Source organism: Bos taurus, chromosome 7, assembly GCF_002263795.3.
Source record: "Bos taurus isolate L1 Dominette 01449 registration number 42190680 breed Hereford chromosome 7, ARS-UCD2.0, whole genome shotgun sequence".
Classification (NCBI taxonomy): Eukaryota; Metazoa; Chordata; class Mammalia; order Artiodactyla; family Bovidae; genus Bos; species Bos taurus.
Genome location: NC_037334.1, coordinates 15280684 through 15297785, shown reverse-complemented (window position 1 = coordinate 15297785; position 17102 = coordinate 15280684). Strand labels below are relative to the sequence as shown.

The following is a 17102-nucleotide window of genomic DNA, read 5'->3' as shown; positions in this document are numbered from 1 at the left end:
AGCAACACAAAAGGCCCACACACGAGCCACCAGAAGCGTCTTCCCTTTATTGTAGTTTATTAATAGGGTACAGAGTGCAGGCACTTACAGTGGTCAAACCGAGCGAGCGAGAAGCTTTGCTCACGGAGAGGCCGCCCGGAGCCTGACCCGTGGGGGAGGCCCGGGTGGGGACCCAGAGGCCCTCCCAAGCTTCCCCATCCCATTCAGCCTCGAACCCCGGCTGCCCTGGGGACCCAGGAAGAGAAAGGGGGCGCCCAGGGAGGAGAGAGGTTGGCCGGGGCCGAGTGTTCCGGACCTGGTGAAGGCACCTCTGGCAGCCGAGGCTGGGCCGTGCAGTTAATGCGGCCGAGGAAGGAATATGTACAACTCGGGCAGGCGGGCAGGTAGTGCTGGGCCCGCGGGGCCTGGCTTGCCACTGGGAGCCCCAGCTGCTGAGAAGCAGAGCAAGGCCTATGGGGTATGGACACTGCGGTGCCGTTTCTTAGGCCTGGTCCACTCAGGCTTTCCTGGCCAGAGACCCCCCGGGTGAACCCCACCCCCCACACCAGCCTGGCTCCCTCCTTCAAGATGGCACTCAAGATGCAGCTCTCTCCTCTGGTACCTGAGACCCCATCTCCCAAAGTGCAACACCCCAGCACCCCTCATTCTGGGGCTCCAGGGGCCCTCCTTTCAGTGCTGTGTCCAGCCGGGGATGGGGGCCAGGGTTAGGGAAGAGCCAGGGGCTGCCCGCAGGGAGCCTGGTCCCGCCTGGGGACGGGAGGGCCAGGGGCGGCAGGTGGGCTTAGACCACCGAAGCTCCTGCACCGAGGGTCCTGCTCGAGGACTCCCAAGAACATGACCCCCAACCCCTGCAGCCTAGTCGAGCAGAGATGGCTCGGCTGGGCGGATAATGGTGGGCCGGCTGGGCGCAGCAGGGGGTCTTCTGCTGCAAAGAGAATAAAGACAGGAGGGGGAGAGGGCAGTGAGGCTGGAAGCCGGGCAAGGCCGAGGACCCAGGCCCCACCTCCCCCACCCCTTGTAAATATTGCCCATGTTCCGTAGTAAAGTTACAGACTTTAAAGAGCATGGTGAATGCTCTTCCAAGCCCATCACAACAGCTGGCTGAGTTCTTGGCTGGGGTGGTGGGAAGCCCTGACCTCGACGAGTACAGGAAGGCCATCACCCATCTGGGTGCTACACAATGGCTGCTTTGATGCTGGGAAGGAATGAGCCAACCAGGGCATCAGCACTTGCGCCCACTCCGGACCACAGGTTGCTCATGGGAGAAAAGGGGAAGAAAGAGCCTGGCAGCCAGGGAGGGGCAAGCCAGGGCAGGGGATGGGCAGCGCCTGATGTGCGTGTCCTCAGAAGGGAAACTGGTCAAAACCAGAAGAAGGGGTCCCATGGGAGGGACCCGAGCTACAAGGGGGCCCACGTGCTCATGTAGAGGATGGGCATGGGAGCTTGGGAGTCACCTGGACTCCGTTGCTCTGTGAATTAGGCCTCTCGGGGCCTCAGTTTCCCCGTGAGCCCCACAGGGATGCTGGTAACTCCTTTGCTCCCTGCAGGGCACAGGCGGGTGTCTCTAGGTGGCGGGTGGCAAGGGGGTCTAGCCTTACCTGGGCACTCCAGGGGGAATGCCGGGTGGAATCCGAGCCGGCCGAGATGGGATCTGAGGTGGGGCCGAGAAGGGGTCGTTGTTGGCAAACACGCCGGGGTGGGGGCCGGGCCGGGATGGGATCGGGGGCGCTGAGAAGGAAGCTGGCCCCACCGGCACAGGAATCAGGGGTGGCCCTGGGGTGGGACCCCTCACTGCTGGGGGCCGGCCTGGGGGGTGCACGCTGGATACGGGCCGGCGCTGCGGAGTGGGGCTGTGGAGAGAGAAGGGGGGTAAGGTGAACTGGTGGGTGGGTGCACTGGCCATATGGGTGTGGCCATATGGGCACAGAAGCGCAAGGTGGGGCCAGGGCACTGGCCAGAGGGCGGCCTCCTCCGTAACACAGGCTGGCACCAGCTACCACCCACCCAGATGCAGTGAGTAGCTGGTACTGGGCAGGTCAGCACAGATGCTCTGGGCCCCTCTGTGCCCCCCCAGGACCTGAGCCAGGGCCCAGCACCTGTCCTCAGTCAACAAGGGCTCCTGCTTCCCTCTAGTCTCACTCCTTCTGGCATCTCCCTGTCACTGGCCCCATTCCAGCCTCCCCACGACGCCAATCCACCCTTTGAAGCCAAAAATCCTTCCAGAGCCCAGCATGCCTTCAGAGGTTGTAAGGTCCATGGGCCCCTGGCCCACGCACCCACAGGCTCCCCTCTGGGTGCTGCATCTCAGGCTGGAGGCTGGGTCTGCTCTCCAAGGAACCTCAAGGCTCCCTGAGGGCTTGGAAAGACTGGCACCTTCTGAGACTTCTCTGGGCCACCCTCTCTCCTCGCACCACCTGCCCTGTTACTGGTCAGGTGTCCCTGCCCGATGCTCTGACGTGCCCATGTCAGGGCCTCACTGCACCTCAGCTCTAGGTGGTCAGGGCGGGGGATGCCAGTTACGCCCTCCACGTGTCCCTCTAGTCCTCTCCCACCAGCCGTTCCCAGCTTGCTCTGTGCTTCAGGAGGCTCACCTGTATGGCCAGGGTTGCCCAGGTCCCTTGCCCTCTCTGGTTTGTGTTTGGCCTTAACCAACAGAAGGCATCAGGAGACAGGCAGGCCATTAACCCTTCTCTCCCCCTGTCCCTTCAGGCCTAGGCAGGGGTGGCAGTCCCACACTATGGCCAGCCCTGGGTGCTGTACCATCTGTGGGCAGGGGCCCTGCACCCTGGCCACCCATGGTTGTGCCCTGATGGACACATGGGGGTGGGGGTGGGTAGAGCTGGGAACCCACAGGCAGTACCCTCTGCAGCCTGTGGGCAATCCAGCCTCACGGACCTGTGGCTGCTGGTGTTCTGGATCCAGGTGTCGTCAACGGGTGGGGGCACGGGAGTGGACACAGTGCTGGTGCTGATGTCCCCAATGATGTTGAGTGCCTCCTTGAGCGCGTGGTACATGCGAAGCATGTCATCCCGCCGCTGGGCCTGGTCAGCCGACTCTTCCATGAGGCTGCTCTGGTCCGCCGACGAGTACAGGTAGGCCAGCAGCTCATGGTGGATGAAGGCCTTCGTCTGGGGGCAAGGGTTGGAGAGGTCAGAGGTTCCCACCACACCGGCCAAGAACTCAGCCAGCGGCTGTGATGGGCTTGGTTCACCATGCTCTTCTTTAAAGTCTTTAACTTTACTACGGAACATGGGCAATATTTACAAGGAGGTGAGCTTTCTACTCAGTGGTCTCCTGGGTCTCTCAGGGGTGCTTGCCAGTGTTCTTTCAATCATGAGATTCTTGTGAAACTTATTCCTAGACTCTTATCTTTAATAGCTATCTTTTCTCCCATTATATCTTGAAACTGACTTTTGTTTAAAAACTGCTAGTTTCTGTTCATTAACCTAATACTTTGTTCCTTCCTGAATACTCCTACAAGATATGGTAGTTTTTCAGTTACTTTTCTTGGAGTTTCTAGGTATACAAGTTCATGTTTACATAGGGACAATTTTTCCCATTCGTTTTCAACATTCACACCTTTAAATTATTTTTCTTATCTAAATGCATTGGCTAGTAACTCTACAGGAAGGTTAAATAAAAGTGGAAATGGCCAACTTGTTGATTTTGGAGGGGATGCTTCCAGAGCTTCCCCATTAAGGGCAAGAGTGGCTTTGAGACAGAAATATCGATTCAATGGATATATGAGATCTCGTAACCAAAGTCTCCTTCTACAATTGTCTTGTTAAGAATAGATGTCCACTAATTATTAGAGAACTGCAAATCAAAATTACAATGAAGTACACCTCACACCAGTCAGAATGGCCACCATCAAAACATGTACAAATAATAAATGTTGGAGAGGGTTTGTAAGAAACGAATCCTCCTCTATTGTTGGTGGGAATGTAAATTGGTGCAGCCACTATGGAAAACAGTATGGAGGTTCTTTTAAGAACTAAAAACAGAACTACCATATGATCCAGCAATCCCACTCCTGGGCATATATCCAGAGAAAAATATAATTCAAAAAGATACATGCACCCTCAATGTCCACTGAAGCACTATTTACAATAGCTAAGACGTGGAAGCAACCTAAATGTCCATCAACAGATGAATGAATAATGATGTGGCACACACACACACACACACACACAGAAGAATATTACTCAGTGATAAAAAAAGAATGATATAATGCCGACTAGAGAAAGGGAACATTTCAGGCAAAGATGGGCTCGATAAAGGACAGAAATGGTATGGACCTAACAGAAGCAGAAGATATTAAGAAGAGGTGGCAAGAATACACAGAAGAACTGTACAAAAAAGATCTTCATGACCCAGATAATCACGATGGTGTGATCACTGACCTAGAGCCAGACAACCTGGAATGTGAAGTCAAGTGGGCCTTAGAAAGCATCACTATGAACAAAGCTAGTGGAGGTGATGGAATTCCAGTTGAGCTATTTCAAATCCTGAAAGATGATGCTGTAAAAGTGCTGCACTCAATATGCCAGCAAATTTGGAAAACTCAGCAGTGGCCACAGGACTGGAAAAGGTCAGTTTTCATTCCAATCCCAAAGAAAGGCAATGCCAAAGAATGCTCAAACTACCGCATAACTGCACTCATCTCACACGCTAGTAAAGTAATGCTCAAAATTCTACAAGCCAGGCTTCAGCAATATGTGAACCGTGAACTTCCAGATGTTCAAGCTGGTTTTAGAAAAGGCAGAGGAACCAGAGATCAAATTGCCAACATCCGCTGGATCATCGAAAAAGGAAGAGAGTTCCAGAAAAACATCTATTTCTGCTTTATTGACTATGCCAAAGCCTTTGACTGTGTGGATCACATAAACTGTGGAAAATTCTGAAAGAGATGGGAATACCAGACCACCTGACCTGCCTCTTGAGAAACCTATATGCAGGTCAGGAAGCAACAGTTAGAACTGGACATGGAACAACAGACTGGTTCCAAATAGGAAAAGGAGTACGTCAAGGCTGTATATTGTCACCCTGCTTATTTAACTTCTATGCAGAGTACATCATGAGAAACGCTGGGCTGGAAGAAGCACAAGCTGGAATCAAGATTGCCAGGAGAAATATCAATAACCTCAGATATGCAGATGACACCACCCTTATGGCAGAAAGTGAAGAGGAACTAAAAAGCCTCTTGATGAAAGTGAAAGAGGAGAGTGAAAAGTTGGCTTAAAGCTCAACATTCAGAAAACTAAGATCATGGCATCTGGTCCCATCACTTCATGGGAAATAGATGGGGAAACAGTGGAAACAGTGTCAGACTTTATTTTTGGGGGCTCCAAAATCACTGCAGATGGTGACGGCAGCCATGAAATTAAAAGACGCTTACTCCTTGGAAGGAAAGTTATGACCAACCTAGATAGCATATTGAAAAGCAGAGACATTACTTTGCCAACAAAGGTCCGTCTAGTCAAGGCTATGGTTTTTCCAGTGGTCATGTATGGATGTGAGAGTTGGACTGTGAAGAAAGCTGAGCGCCGTAAGAATTGATGCTTTTGAACTGTGGTGTTGGAGAAGACTCTTGAGAGTCCCTTGGACTGCAAGGAGATCCAACCAGTCCATTCTGAAGGAGATCAGTCCTGGGTGTTCTTTGGAAGGAATGATGCTAAAGATGAAATTCCAGTACTTTGGCCACCACATGCGAAGGGCTGACTCATTAGAAAAGACTCTGATGCTGGGAGGGATTGGGGGCAGGAGGAGAAGGGGACAACAGAGGATGAGATGGCTGGATGGCATCACCGACTCGATGGATGTGAGTTTGAGTGAACTCCGGGAGTTGGTGATGAACAGGGAGGCCTGGCGTGCTGCGATTCATGAGGTCACAAAGAGTCGGACACGACTGAGCGACTGAACTGAACTGCGTGCCATTTGCAGCAACATGGATGGACCTAGATATCATCATATTAAGTAAGACAGAGAGGAAAACACTCATATGTGGAATCTAAAATATGATATAAATGGACTCATTTACAAAACAGAAACAGGCTTACGGTTACCAAACAGACATTGGTGGTTGTGGTGGTGGATAAATTAGGTGGATAAAGTAGGAGTTTGGGATTAGCCAATACAAACTACTATATATAAAATAGATAAACAACAATGCTCTACTGTATATACCATAGGGAACTATATTCAATATCCTATAATAAACTGTAATGAAAAACATGAAAAAGAATATATATACAGACAGATTTTCTCAAATGAACTTTCAACACACGCAGAGTTGACAGTGCTGGATAGTTTTGCATTTGCAAACCATGTAAATGCATTAGCTATTCAAACATTTAAATTTTGAAAAACTAGTAAAGGAAAACGGAGAAGGCAATGGCACCTCACTCCAGTACTCTTGCCTGGAAAATCCCATGGACGGAGGAGCCTGGTAGGCTGCAGTCCATGGGGTCGCTGAGGGTCGGACACGACTGAGCGACTTCATTTTCACTTTTCACTTTCATGCATTGGAGAAGGAAATGGCAACCCACTCCAGTGTTCTTGCCTGGAGAATCCCAGGGACGGCGGAGCCTGGTGGGCTGCCGTCTATGGGGTCGCGCAGAGTCGGACACGACTGAAGCGACTTAGCAGCAGCAGCAGTAGCAGTAAAGGAAAAAAAGTATCACTTAAAAATACAGTGAAAAATCTCCTTTGTCCACTCTGGTCTCTTTAGGCCTCCTGAATTCCCCTTCCAGGGTCACTAGGTTCCTATACAAACTTCCAGATTCCTAGGCATATTATATAGAGAGAAGATTTCCCATCTGTTTTTACACAAATAGAGCCTTCTTGACCATTCTGTTATACTCTACACCTTTTCCACTTTAATAAAGTTAGTACAGACCTGGAGAAAGTTTTCATCCTTTTGTTTTTGGGTATTTTTTTGCAATAAAATGGATATTTACTTAACGAATTCTAAGAAATGGATAGAGATTTCTATTTCTTGGCCACTATAAAACATGTTGAAAAGAATAACCATGCATGTGCTCAATTTGCATGCTGGCAAATGTCTCTGTGGGGAGAAATTCCTGTAAGTGGAACTGCTGGATCAAGGCATACATGCATTTAAAATTGCATAGCTGCAGCACCCTATAGATTGCCAATCCCATCCATATGTGAGAATGTACCAGGACACCCATGAGGAGGAGACTGGGAAGAACATAGTGAAAGGGAAGGGACACGAGATTTTTGCTTCAGGCACTGTCCTACTGTGAGCTCTTATAGTCACAAGACAAACTGAACCTGGGCTACACATACAGCTAAGTGCCTAGCGCTGAGCCCAGGGCCTGAGCTGTCCCAGCAGCCTGCAGCAGGAGACATTAGCGTAGCCATATTTCACTCAAGAGATGCCAGACGCCCTGAGAGGCTTGGGAGCCCCCGGGTAGCAGGGTGAAGGCAGGTGGGGCACAGGCCATTAGAGGCCACGGTGGGGACAGACTTAGCCGGGGTTTGAATCCTACCTCTCAGTCTTCTGAGTGACTTGAAACAGGTTTCTTAACCTCTCTGGGCCTCTGTTTTCTTGTCTCTAAAATGGGGATGACAGCAGTCCCTTCTCTAGGGTTACTATAAAGCTACAGAACGTCAGAGAAAGTGCACACGTGTGTGGTAGCTTCAATGACCCAACTGAGGGGATGTAGGCCAGGTGGCCTGTACCTTCCCATTTCCCAAGATAAGCTAGGGGGTCCCAACTGTGATGTTTGAATCAGGTGGTGAGACTCTTAATTTTTATCTTTTCCTTTATTTTGGCCATGAAGCATGCGAGATCCTAGTCCCCCAACCGGGAATCGAACCTGTGCCACTGCAGTGGAAGCACAGAGTCCTGATCACTGGACTCCCAGGAAGTCCCTGACTTTTACTTTGGTACAGAGTGTGTTCAGGCCACATCTGGCTACATGGTGGGGCGGGCCCCAGAGGGGCGGGCACTTACGTTGTTGATCATGAGGTGCATGATGGTCTTTGGCATGAGGTCACGGATGGACTTGTTGATTATGGCCACGTACGAGTCCACCAGGTTGCGAATGGTCTCCACCTGCCGCTCCAACTGCGGGTCCATGGAGAAGGTGTTCTCCTGGGCTCCATCCTCATTTTCTGCCTGCAAGGAGGGAGAAGCGGTGAGATAGAAACTGTGGTCTGAGGCGAGCCTGGGGACCCCCCTCCTCTGGGAATTGCTTGCCCTCTCCCACCCACAGCTGACTCCCTGGGGCTGGCCCCCGATGGCTGCGTTGGCACTGTGCGGCCCTGCCTGCCCCGGCCTGAGCTGCTTGGACCTGGGGTGACTGCGGCCCAAGGTGGGCTAGAGACACTCAGCTGGGAATGGGACAACACATTAATCAACACATTAATCTGGGGCCGCGTTCACTCTGCCTCAGGACAGGAGGAGGAGAGAGAATAAAGCAGACAGGATCCCAGCCCATGTGTATCCCTGTCCTTGACTTCAGTTGGAGAATCTAGGTGCTGATGACAGCACCCCCCCACCAACCCCCTTTCTGCTTTGTTTGTTCAAGACAGCATGGGAGGTCTTCCCTGGTGGTCCAGGGGCTAAGATTCCATGCTCCTAATACAGATGGTTCGGATTCATTCCCTGGTCAGGGAACTAGATTCCATGTGCTGCAACTAAGACTCGGCACAGCCAAATAAATAAATAAAAATTAAAAAAACAGAGAGCGAGGGGGTATGGGCTACATGCCTTCAGAGAGTTCTGGGAAACAGCCTGAAACGACCGAGCCCGTGAGATGCTGGCTGCCCTTCTTCTCTCGGGAGGGAGGGGACAGCTCAGGGTGCTCTCACCTGGTCCTTCTCTGGATAGACCCCAGCTCGGAGGAATGAGGCCTTCCAGCTGTCCACGTCCTCCTGGGAGTCACAGGCCAGCTCGATCTGCCGCAGGTCCTTGTAGACATTCCTGCGGGGCGAGGGAGGGAGGGAAAGGCCCGTGGCTAACCCTGCCCGGGGCCCAGCGGGTACAAGGAGCTGGCGTGCAGGCTCTGGGGTTGGCCTGACTGACGGAGATTCACCCTTGACCCGGGCGCTCACAACCAGAGGCCCCAGGATGGCAGTGGCCTCTACACCACGTTGGCCTGATGGAGGCTTCATGAGTTCATGCCTGCGACACCCAAAACCGTGATGAGAGCAGGGTGTGTGCTCCGTGAGAGCCTGCATCTAGCAGCATCCCTGGTATTCTGTTTGTGAGCTCAGCTACTCCCCTCCTGATGCTCTCCTGGGGGGGCAGTGACCCATGACACTCTCCGCCAGTTGGGGAGCTCCCATCTAAGTGTTTCTAGAGAGGTGACTCAGTGCGTGTGTCAGTCACTCAGTCGTGTCCATGGAATTCTCTGGGCAAGAATACTGAAGTGGGTTGCCATTCCCTTCTCAGGGGATCTTCCCAACACAGGAATTGAACCTGGGTCCCTTGCATTGCAGGTGGATTTACCTTCTGAGTCACCAGGGAAGCCCTGGTAAAAAGACTATAGCATGTCCAAAAGAATGTTCTGTGATAGTGGAAACGTTTTCTGCCTGTGCTGCCCGACACAGTAGCCGTGAGTCACAGGTAGTTTCTTTCTGAGCACAAGAAATGGGCCAGGGTGACCAAGAAAGTGATCTTAAGCCTTTTTTCCACTGATTTATATTTAAATAGTCACATGTAGGCAGTGGCTACTACACTGCACTCAGAAGGTCTAGCACGTGCCCAGATTCTTAGAAAGGAGGTAGAGCTGGCCAGGAACAGGACCAAGACTCCCAGTGAAGGCTTGTGAATTGCTGGGCACACGTGGGTCTGTGAGCAGAAGGTGCAGAGCCACAAGGCTGGGAGATGAGGGAAAACAGACGGGCACTAACCAGCATTTAAGGACAGTGTTCTCTCTATATAGGGGCCAGGATCCATGCTACATGCCTGTCACCCTGTCCCGCAAGGCAGGTGTGGCTGAGATGGCCAAGCTGTCCCAAAGTCTTCCAGTGAGGTTTGGATTTGAGATTAGGCACACATGGCCTCACGACAGTCCTCAGGCCAACCAGCAGTCAGTGAGTGGCTGCCCTGAGATTTCCAGGGCATTTCTTTGTTGCTCCTCCTCCTCCTTCCTCCTGCCTGGAACATCATCATGATGGCTGGAGAATGGGCAGCCATCTTGGACAGAGAGAAGGAAAGCTGAGAAATAAGGAGGGCCTGGGTCTGGATGCCTGTGGGCTTGTCCAACCTGCCCTTGATGGTAACGTCTGAACTTGATTTCTATTTAAAAAAACACCAAACTTCTATCTTGTTTCTGCTACTATCATTCTTTGTTTCCTGAACTCACCCCTCAATAATATATTAGGCAATGTCTTCACCCTACTGCATGGAAGATCACAGGACCAGGCAAGTGTGCTGGCTGCCCAGCATCTTGCAGCCAGGAACAGCTTCCCAGCAGGCCTGTCCCGCTGCAGAGCCCAGTTTCTCTCACATACCCTAGGGCTTCTTAGGCATGGGAGGTGGGGAGTGGGAGGAATGTGCCTAAAAGGGCTATAAAAGACTTTGGAGGCAGCTGATGGTCAAAGAGGATCTCAGAGCTTTAGGCCAGCCCAGAAAGCAGCAGGACAGAGCTGTTCTGCACAAGCCAGGTGGCTCAGCTGGAACCAGTGGGTGTGAACAGCCAGTGGGGAAGGTACTCCAGCGGCCAGCAGAGAGGAAGCCAGTGCCTGCTGGCCAGTCATGAAGAACAACCAGGCTTTGGCTGAACCCTGGCTTGAGGGGGTCCGTGCGTGATGGTGTGAATCTGAGCAGGGGCCCTCCTGGGTCCACGCTCAGCCGTTCCTCCTGCTCTCGGACCCCCTGCCAACTGGCTCTTTTCTGGAGCTGAGAGAAGTGCCTTGGCTTTTGCTAAAGTCTCCCACCAACACCCCTGGGGATGGATTTACTGAGAGTCTCCTGGGCTGTTCTCTTCTCTGTTACACTGGCCTTGGGATCTTGGCCCCCTCTAGACCCGAAACACCACCACAAAGCAATGAATCCCCAGTTCATACTCCTGCCCAGAGGGCAGTCCTGAACACGTCTCTTGTACCTTCCCAGCTGCCTCCCTCACACTCCACGTGGAATCTCATGGGCCCCTCTCCCTTGGCATCGCCCAAACCCAGCCTCTGACTGGCCCCAAGCCTTTTCTGCCTCTGCCTGCCCCATGTCAGCCAACGGCAGCTCCGTCCCTGGGCAATGCCTTCTTGTTCTCATACCCACAGCCTTCAGGAGTTTGGTCCCTCTGTTGGAATCCATCCCTTCCTCCTCTGTGTCCTCAGCCCCACTCAGGTCCAGCCCCACCACTGCCCACCGGGGCCAGTGCGGGTGTCTCCTCCCTGGTCTCCCACCCTCACCCTGGCCTCCTCAGCCTGTTCCCCTGATGACCACGAGGGGGCGCCCGTGAGTACCAGCCCCAGGTCCAATCCCTTGTCTGCTTAGCATCTGCCATGGCTCTGCTCATTTCTTTCTCACCTCTCCCCAGAAGGGCCTTCCCTGACCGCCCCACAGAAGCACGTTTCTGTTTTTTGACTGACTCCCTTTCTGGACCGTTGAGACCCTAGGTAGGGACTGTTCACAGCAAGTGTTCTGCAGATGCTGCAGAATGACTGAATGGGGCCACTGGTCTCCCCGGGACCTAGGTCCTGGGTGGGCTCACCTCTGCTCTGTGTTGAAGATGGCGAAGACGTGCTTGTTGGACATGAAGCCCTTCTCCACGTCACGGATTTTGAGGTTGTCCAGAGGCAGCATGTACTTCTTCTCTTTCTCCTGATAGAGGAAGGGGAGGCGTCAGCCTTGGCTGAACTCTACCACAAGGACCATGGCCAACATCCAACACTGCCCATGTGGCTCGCTCTCCCCAGATGAACTTACCTGCCCCATCTCCCCTCGCTCACCTGGCCCAGCCATGCTGGCCTCTGACTCTCTCTGAACATCTCAAGTGGGCTCCTACCCCAGGGCCTTTGCACGTGGAATGCTGCTCTCCACCCTCAACGTCCACACGGTTCCCTCCTTGACACCTTTGTGCAGAGTGCAAGGCCTGCTCCAACCCCACCCCAAACTCGCCCTCTACTTTTCACCCTGGTGCTTCTCCTCACATAACACAGCACACCACGTATCTTGCTTATCGACTTAGGTCACTGGGACCACTGAATCCCCAAGGGTGGGGACTCCTGTCTGGCTCACTGCTGACACACAAGGGATGCTCAAAATCGGCCAGCTCTGACTGTACCTGGATCCCAACCGCTAAGTGAATATAACTGTTAAGTCCCCTACAGTTTCACAACAAGCCTGCGAGTGAGTTACCACTATGATCCCATTTTCAAGACAGACTGAGGCATAGAAGGGCAGGCACTGGGGGTAGGGGTTGGGCAAAGCTGGAAAGGGAGGAGCCCTCGAGCTGAGGCCTGAGTTCCAAAGCCTGGCTGGCCTTGTTCAGAAAGTGCCCACTGAGGGCCAGTCACGGTGGTCCTGCTGGCTACTGAGCAAACAGCTCAGAAAGGGTGCATCTCCTGGCCAAGTTTCTGGGCCTGGTGAGTCTCAGAGTTGGGAGTCACACTCCGGAGCCCCAATAATGTCAGCTAAGCACCTACTATATGCCCGTGCAAATGCATCATTAGTCTTCGTTCGGGGGTGGAGGTGGCAGCGTATTAACTGGGTTTTCTACATCAGAAAACCAAAGCACAGCATCGGGGTCTCCCCAACTCTCCCCCGACTCCCAACTCACAGCAGCTCTCAAGGGCTGAGGAGACATGCTGTGTCCAGCAGCTCTTGGAACCCTCTCACACGTCCCTGCATGGGAAGCAGCATGATCAGAGGGGGCAGCTGGTCATCCAGGGCACACAGCAGTGGAGTGGGCCCCATGGGACTTCAGAGGCCAGGGTCTCCCCACTGCCCTCCTGGCCTTTGACCTCTTGGACATCTTTGGAGAACAGAGACCAGCTCCCTCACACCATAGCCATTCTACCCCTGACCTCTGGAAGGTATCAGAACAAAGCCCCACAATTGACATCTGCTTCCGAATTCAAAAGGGGCCACAGTGGTGATGGGAAAGGGAGCTGGGGGCTCCCCGGTGGGTGGAGGGCTGCCTGGAGTTTCAGGACTACTGAAGGGGCAGGCTTGGTGTGGGGGCTCAGTCCTGACTGGGGTTAGGAGATCAGAAGTGCCGGTCCCCACCCCACTCATTGTCTCTCCTCTGCCTCAGTTTCTTCAGCTGCTAAAAGTGGGTAGGAAGGGCTTCCCTGGCAGTCCAGGGGTTCAGACTCCATGCTTCCAATGCAGGGAGCATGGGTTTGATCCCTGGTCAGGTAACTAAAATCCCACATGCCCTGTGGCATGGTAAAAAACAATTAATAACAAATAACAAAAATTAAAAAGGTGGATAGGAGCCTTGGCCTCCTGGTCCAGGGCGAGGACGGACACTGAAAACTCTGAGCACATGTCCACCTTGGAGTCAGTGCTTACAAGGCACCTGGGGTTTTCTTTTGTCTGTCTGTCTGTCACTCTGTGCTCCAGGGTCAGTCAGTCCAAGGGGCTCCATGCAAGAAGGAAGCAGGGCAGCGCTCCTCCAGGCCGAGCCACAGTGAGAGGCAGGAAGAGGAGCCCGGCAGCCAAGGAGGTGAGCGCCCCCCATTCATGCCACAGCGGGTGTGAGCAGGCCCTCTGACCTCTCGGCAAAGAGTTCTGGGGGCTTCACAAGGGGTTGGGGTCTGAGTTCCTGGCCCAGAAATTTGTGGAAGAAGCTCTGCTTGCCCCCACCCTATCATGTCATCACGAGGCAGGAAGCTTCCAGTCGGTCGGCCAGGCCAAGTCACTGAGTCACAGTCCTTTCGGGCCCTGAGCAAGACGCCACATCTGGAATTGTTTATAGTGTGATTCCGCCCAGAGCAGGGCCGCCGCCTTCCTGATGCTGCGGGCACGCACACACACACACACACGACATAAACACACACCACACAGACGTGACACACACACCACACAGACACGGAGGCGCGTGTGCACCCCGCCCCCACCCCCAGAGACCTTCTCCTGCTGGCAGAGGCCCTGGTCCCAGACCCTCCCTCCCGGCCCCCACCCCCGCCTCCCCCACCCCCACCGCCTCCCTAGGATTTCCTGAAAACCCACAACTTTCTCCAGATGCGCGCTGGCCCCAGCCGTGCCACGTCAGAAGAGACGAGCAGACGGTCGCGGGCGGGTGGCTTCCTCGGAGGTGCCAGAGGCGCGGTGGCCCTGCCACTGCCCAGGGGGCCCACGGGATGGATGGACAGCCGGCCCCGCCAACCCAGTGTTCAGACTACCTGTTCAGGGGGCTCTGAATGTGTACAGTAGTCTGCACATTGGTTAGGCTGGGCTTGGGCAAGCGGCGCGTCGGGATGGGCCCCCTCCAAACTCGCTGCCACCCCCACAGTGAGGCACACCCGGAGGTGAGTGTCATCGCCCACTGCCCTGTTCTCCACAGGGGCGGAGATCTGGACAGAAGATTCTGGAATAAAGAAGGGCTTGGGCGGGGGTAGGGGGGAGAGGTGCCAGGAAAAGGCCAAGGGCACCCCGACACTGGCTGGGGGTCTAGGGGCTCTGGCTGAATCGGTCCCCTGTGCCCACCCTCCTGGAACTACCATCTCTTGTTTATTCTTTAAATAAAGTAACCCTGGTGTCTTGCCTCCCTCTGAGGCTTCTCTATGAAGGTGGCCTGACCCCGGGAGTGGCCACTCCGGGTGGGGTGGGATTCTCAGGGTCCTTGCTGGGGATCCCAACTATGGGGAGGGGGAGAGGGCAGGGGACGGACAGAGCAAGGACTTCGCGCGCGCCCCTCCCCACCTCAGCCCGCTTTGTGTCTGGGCGCACACAGGGCCTCATTCACGGGACTGCTGGTTTTCATTACCGCCGGCAGGCGCGCGACCCTCCTCCCAGCACAGCCTTAGCCTCTGCTCTGGGGCCACCTTGGGAGGGTCTGGGGCTCCCACTTTCAACCCCGAGATGAAGGAGGAACGAAGGGCCCCCCCTTAAGTTAAAAACCGGGCTCGTGATGGTGCCCGGCAGCAAACCGCCAGGCCAGGGTCTCAGCCCGACGCCCCTCTCCAACCGCCGAGGTCTGTCACTCCTGCCCTGGGGACGCCCCGAAGCCCAAAGGCACAAACCAGCTGACAGCTGATGACAGGGTTTCAGATTCCGGGGGCGCAAAGAGAGGGAAGGAACGTGCACGCGCCGCCCCCCGCCCCCACTTCACCCCGGCCATCTTGAGGAGCCGCTGTGGCCACGCAGGTTCCTTGAGGGCCGCCCAGCCCCGCCCTCCCTCCACGGCGCAGCCCTGGAAGGCTCCCTGGGCATCGCATCTCCCCTACCCCAGGGGTGGAGAAGAAGCCACCTAGACAGGGTCCCCTCAGGGACTCGGGCCTCTCAAGGCTTCGCAACATTCCAGGAGTGAGCCTCGGGCCTCGAGGGGAGTGGGGTGGTGACGTTCTTTCCTCAAACACCCGCGTCTTCTCAGAACTGCTTCCGGCCTGGGCAGTGGGGAACCGACCAGGCATGGGGCTGAGGGGCTGAGGGTCAGGGAGCCTGCACCGTGCACCCACCACACAGGGACCCTTCCCCACGCTGTGACACGGGGGCAAGTCACTGCTCAGAGCTTCAGTTTCCTTACCTGACGAAAGCAATGTGAGTATTGACTGAGGAGGAAGGGGAGGAAGAGAATGCCTTCCCCAGGGGACTATGGCAGGCTCCCCTAGCCAGTGAACTTGGCATGGGGCAAGGGCTTCATAAACAAGAGAGGGCTCCCCCACGGGCCCTGAGAGAGCTCACGTTCTACCTGCCTCCCCTCTGAGCCTGGGTGGAAATACACACAGCTGGGGTGGGGTCAACCGGCTGCCAGTGAGGCCCAGGAATGGGGGGGTCATCCCAGAACCCCCAAGGGAGGAGAGCCAGGTGGGGCATCTCCAGGGCTGATCAGAATGCCCAGCCTCTCCTTCAAGGGCACGTTGGAGGCTGTGCCATCCCACGTGAACTAAACATACAGCAGTTGTACAACAAGATTCATGGGCATGTGAGCAGAGCGCTATCAGGCCCATATGGTGATGGGTGTGGGGCAGCCGTCTGGGACCACAGGATGGAGCTATGTGTTAAGGTGGCAATGGGGGAGGTGAAGCCTGGGCCCCGGACAGCCTCACAGAGCAGGGGTACAGAGCTCACAGGGATGTGGGGAAGAAACACACCATCTCTATAAGTGCCTTCATCTGGAGCCTCTTTCACAGACCCCAAACGATGGCCACCTAACATCACCTTGACAACAAGGAGAGCCTCTGCGCCTCTCCAGGGACAGGAGAGAAACATGGTGGCCCAGGCCACGGAGTCTGCGTCATCAGGGCTGCACTCACTCACAGCCCTGTCCATAGGCCCCCAGGCACTGTGCGACCCGCTCCTGGTGCTTATTAGTCCTGTTGCTGTTCCCAGAGGCCTCCCTCATCCTTCTGAGAATAATCTCAAGACAGACATGGGACCGAGCACCTCACAGATGCAAGGACCATCCTGCCCCACTTCACAGATGGGAAAACTGAGGCCCAGAGGAGCTAAGGGCCTGGTTGTGAATCTGAGTCCCTGGCCCGAGTCTGTGCCCCCTCTGAGAGCCTCCCTTGCCGTACTGTTGGGAGGGTGGGATCAGTTTGGAGCCTGTAGCTGGCTCCCCCTCCCCCATGTCCCTTTTTTCCTCAGGGAGCCCAGCCCCCATCAGGCCTGACCCCACAGTGGGTTGTGAGGGGCTGGGATAGGAGGCACAGAGCCTTTTGCACACCCTCCAGACCTGGCCGATACCATCCTAATCACAGGGGCACTCAAGCCGCCTTTTCCAAATCCACTGTAAGTTGAGAGAGTGCCACCCGGAGGCAGGAGGTGTAGAGATCACCCATTGACCGCCCCACCCAGCCAGCCACTCACCTCCTCATCCTTGTACCAGGACAGTGACTCGGCCGTCAGCACGAACCAGTACTCCTTGGAGCCTCCCTTCATCAGGCTGATATTGTTGATGGTTAGCCAGCCCCTGCGGATCACCTGGGGAGGATGGAGGGCCAGCCAAGCTCAGCAG

General features: G+C 54.8%; 1 protein-coding gene and 2 non-coding genes across 18 annotated transcripts in view; 1 reads left to right on the top strand and 2 right to left on the bottom strand.

Annotated features, from left to right (window-relative positions):
* Nucleotides 1–17102, bottom strand: part of DNM2 (dynamin 2) — an 89749-nt gene that overhangs the window by 1061 nt on the left and 71586 nt on the right. For 8 of the 16 annotated variants that reach the window (XM_024994099.2, XM_024994104.2, XM_024994098.2 and 5 more), the window contains 7 exon segments: nt 16955–17068; nt 11688–11797; nt 8842–8953; nt 7982–8146; nt 2896–3128; nt 1599–1850; nt 28–925 (listed from right to left, as the gene is read on the bottom strand). In XM_024994099.2, the coding sequence (XP_024849867.1) occupies nt 856–925; nt 1599–1850; nt 2896–3128; nt 7982–8146; nt 8842–8953; nt 11688–11797; nt 16955–17068 (1056 nt within the window). In that variant the 3' untranslated portion in view covers nt 28–855. 16 annotated transcript variants of the gene reach the window in all.
* On the bottom strand, nt 14301–14378 carry MIR3604-1 (microRNA mir-3604-1). Its single transcript, NR_036382.1, has one exon. It is a non-coding gene; the product is annotated as a microRNA mir-3604-1 (primary transcript).
* MIR199A-2 (microRNA mir-199a-2) lies at nt 14304–14374 on the top strand. The gene has a single exon (NR_030825.1). It is a non-coding gene; the product is annotated as a microRNA mir-199a-2 (primary transcript).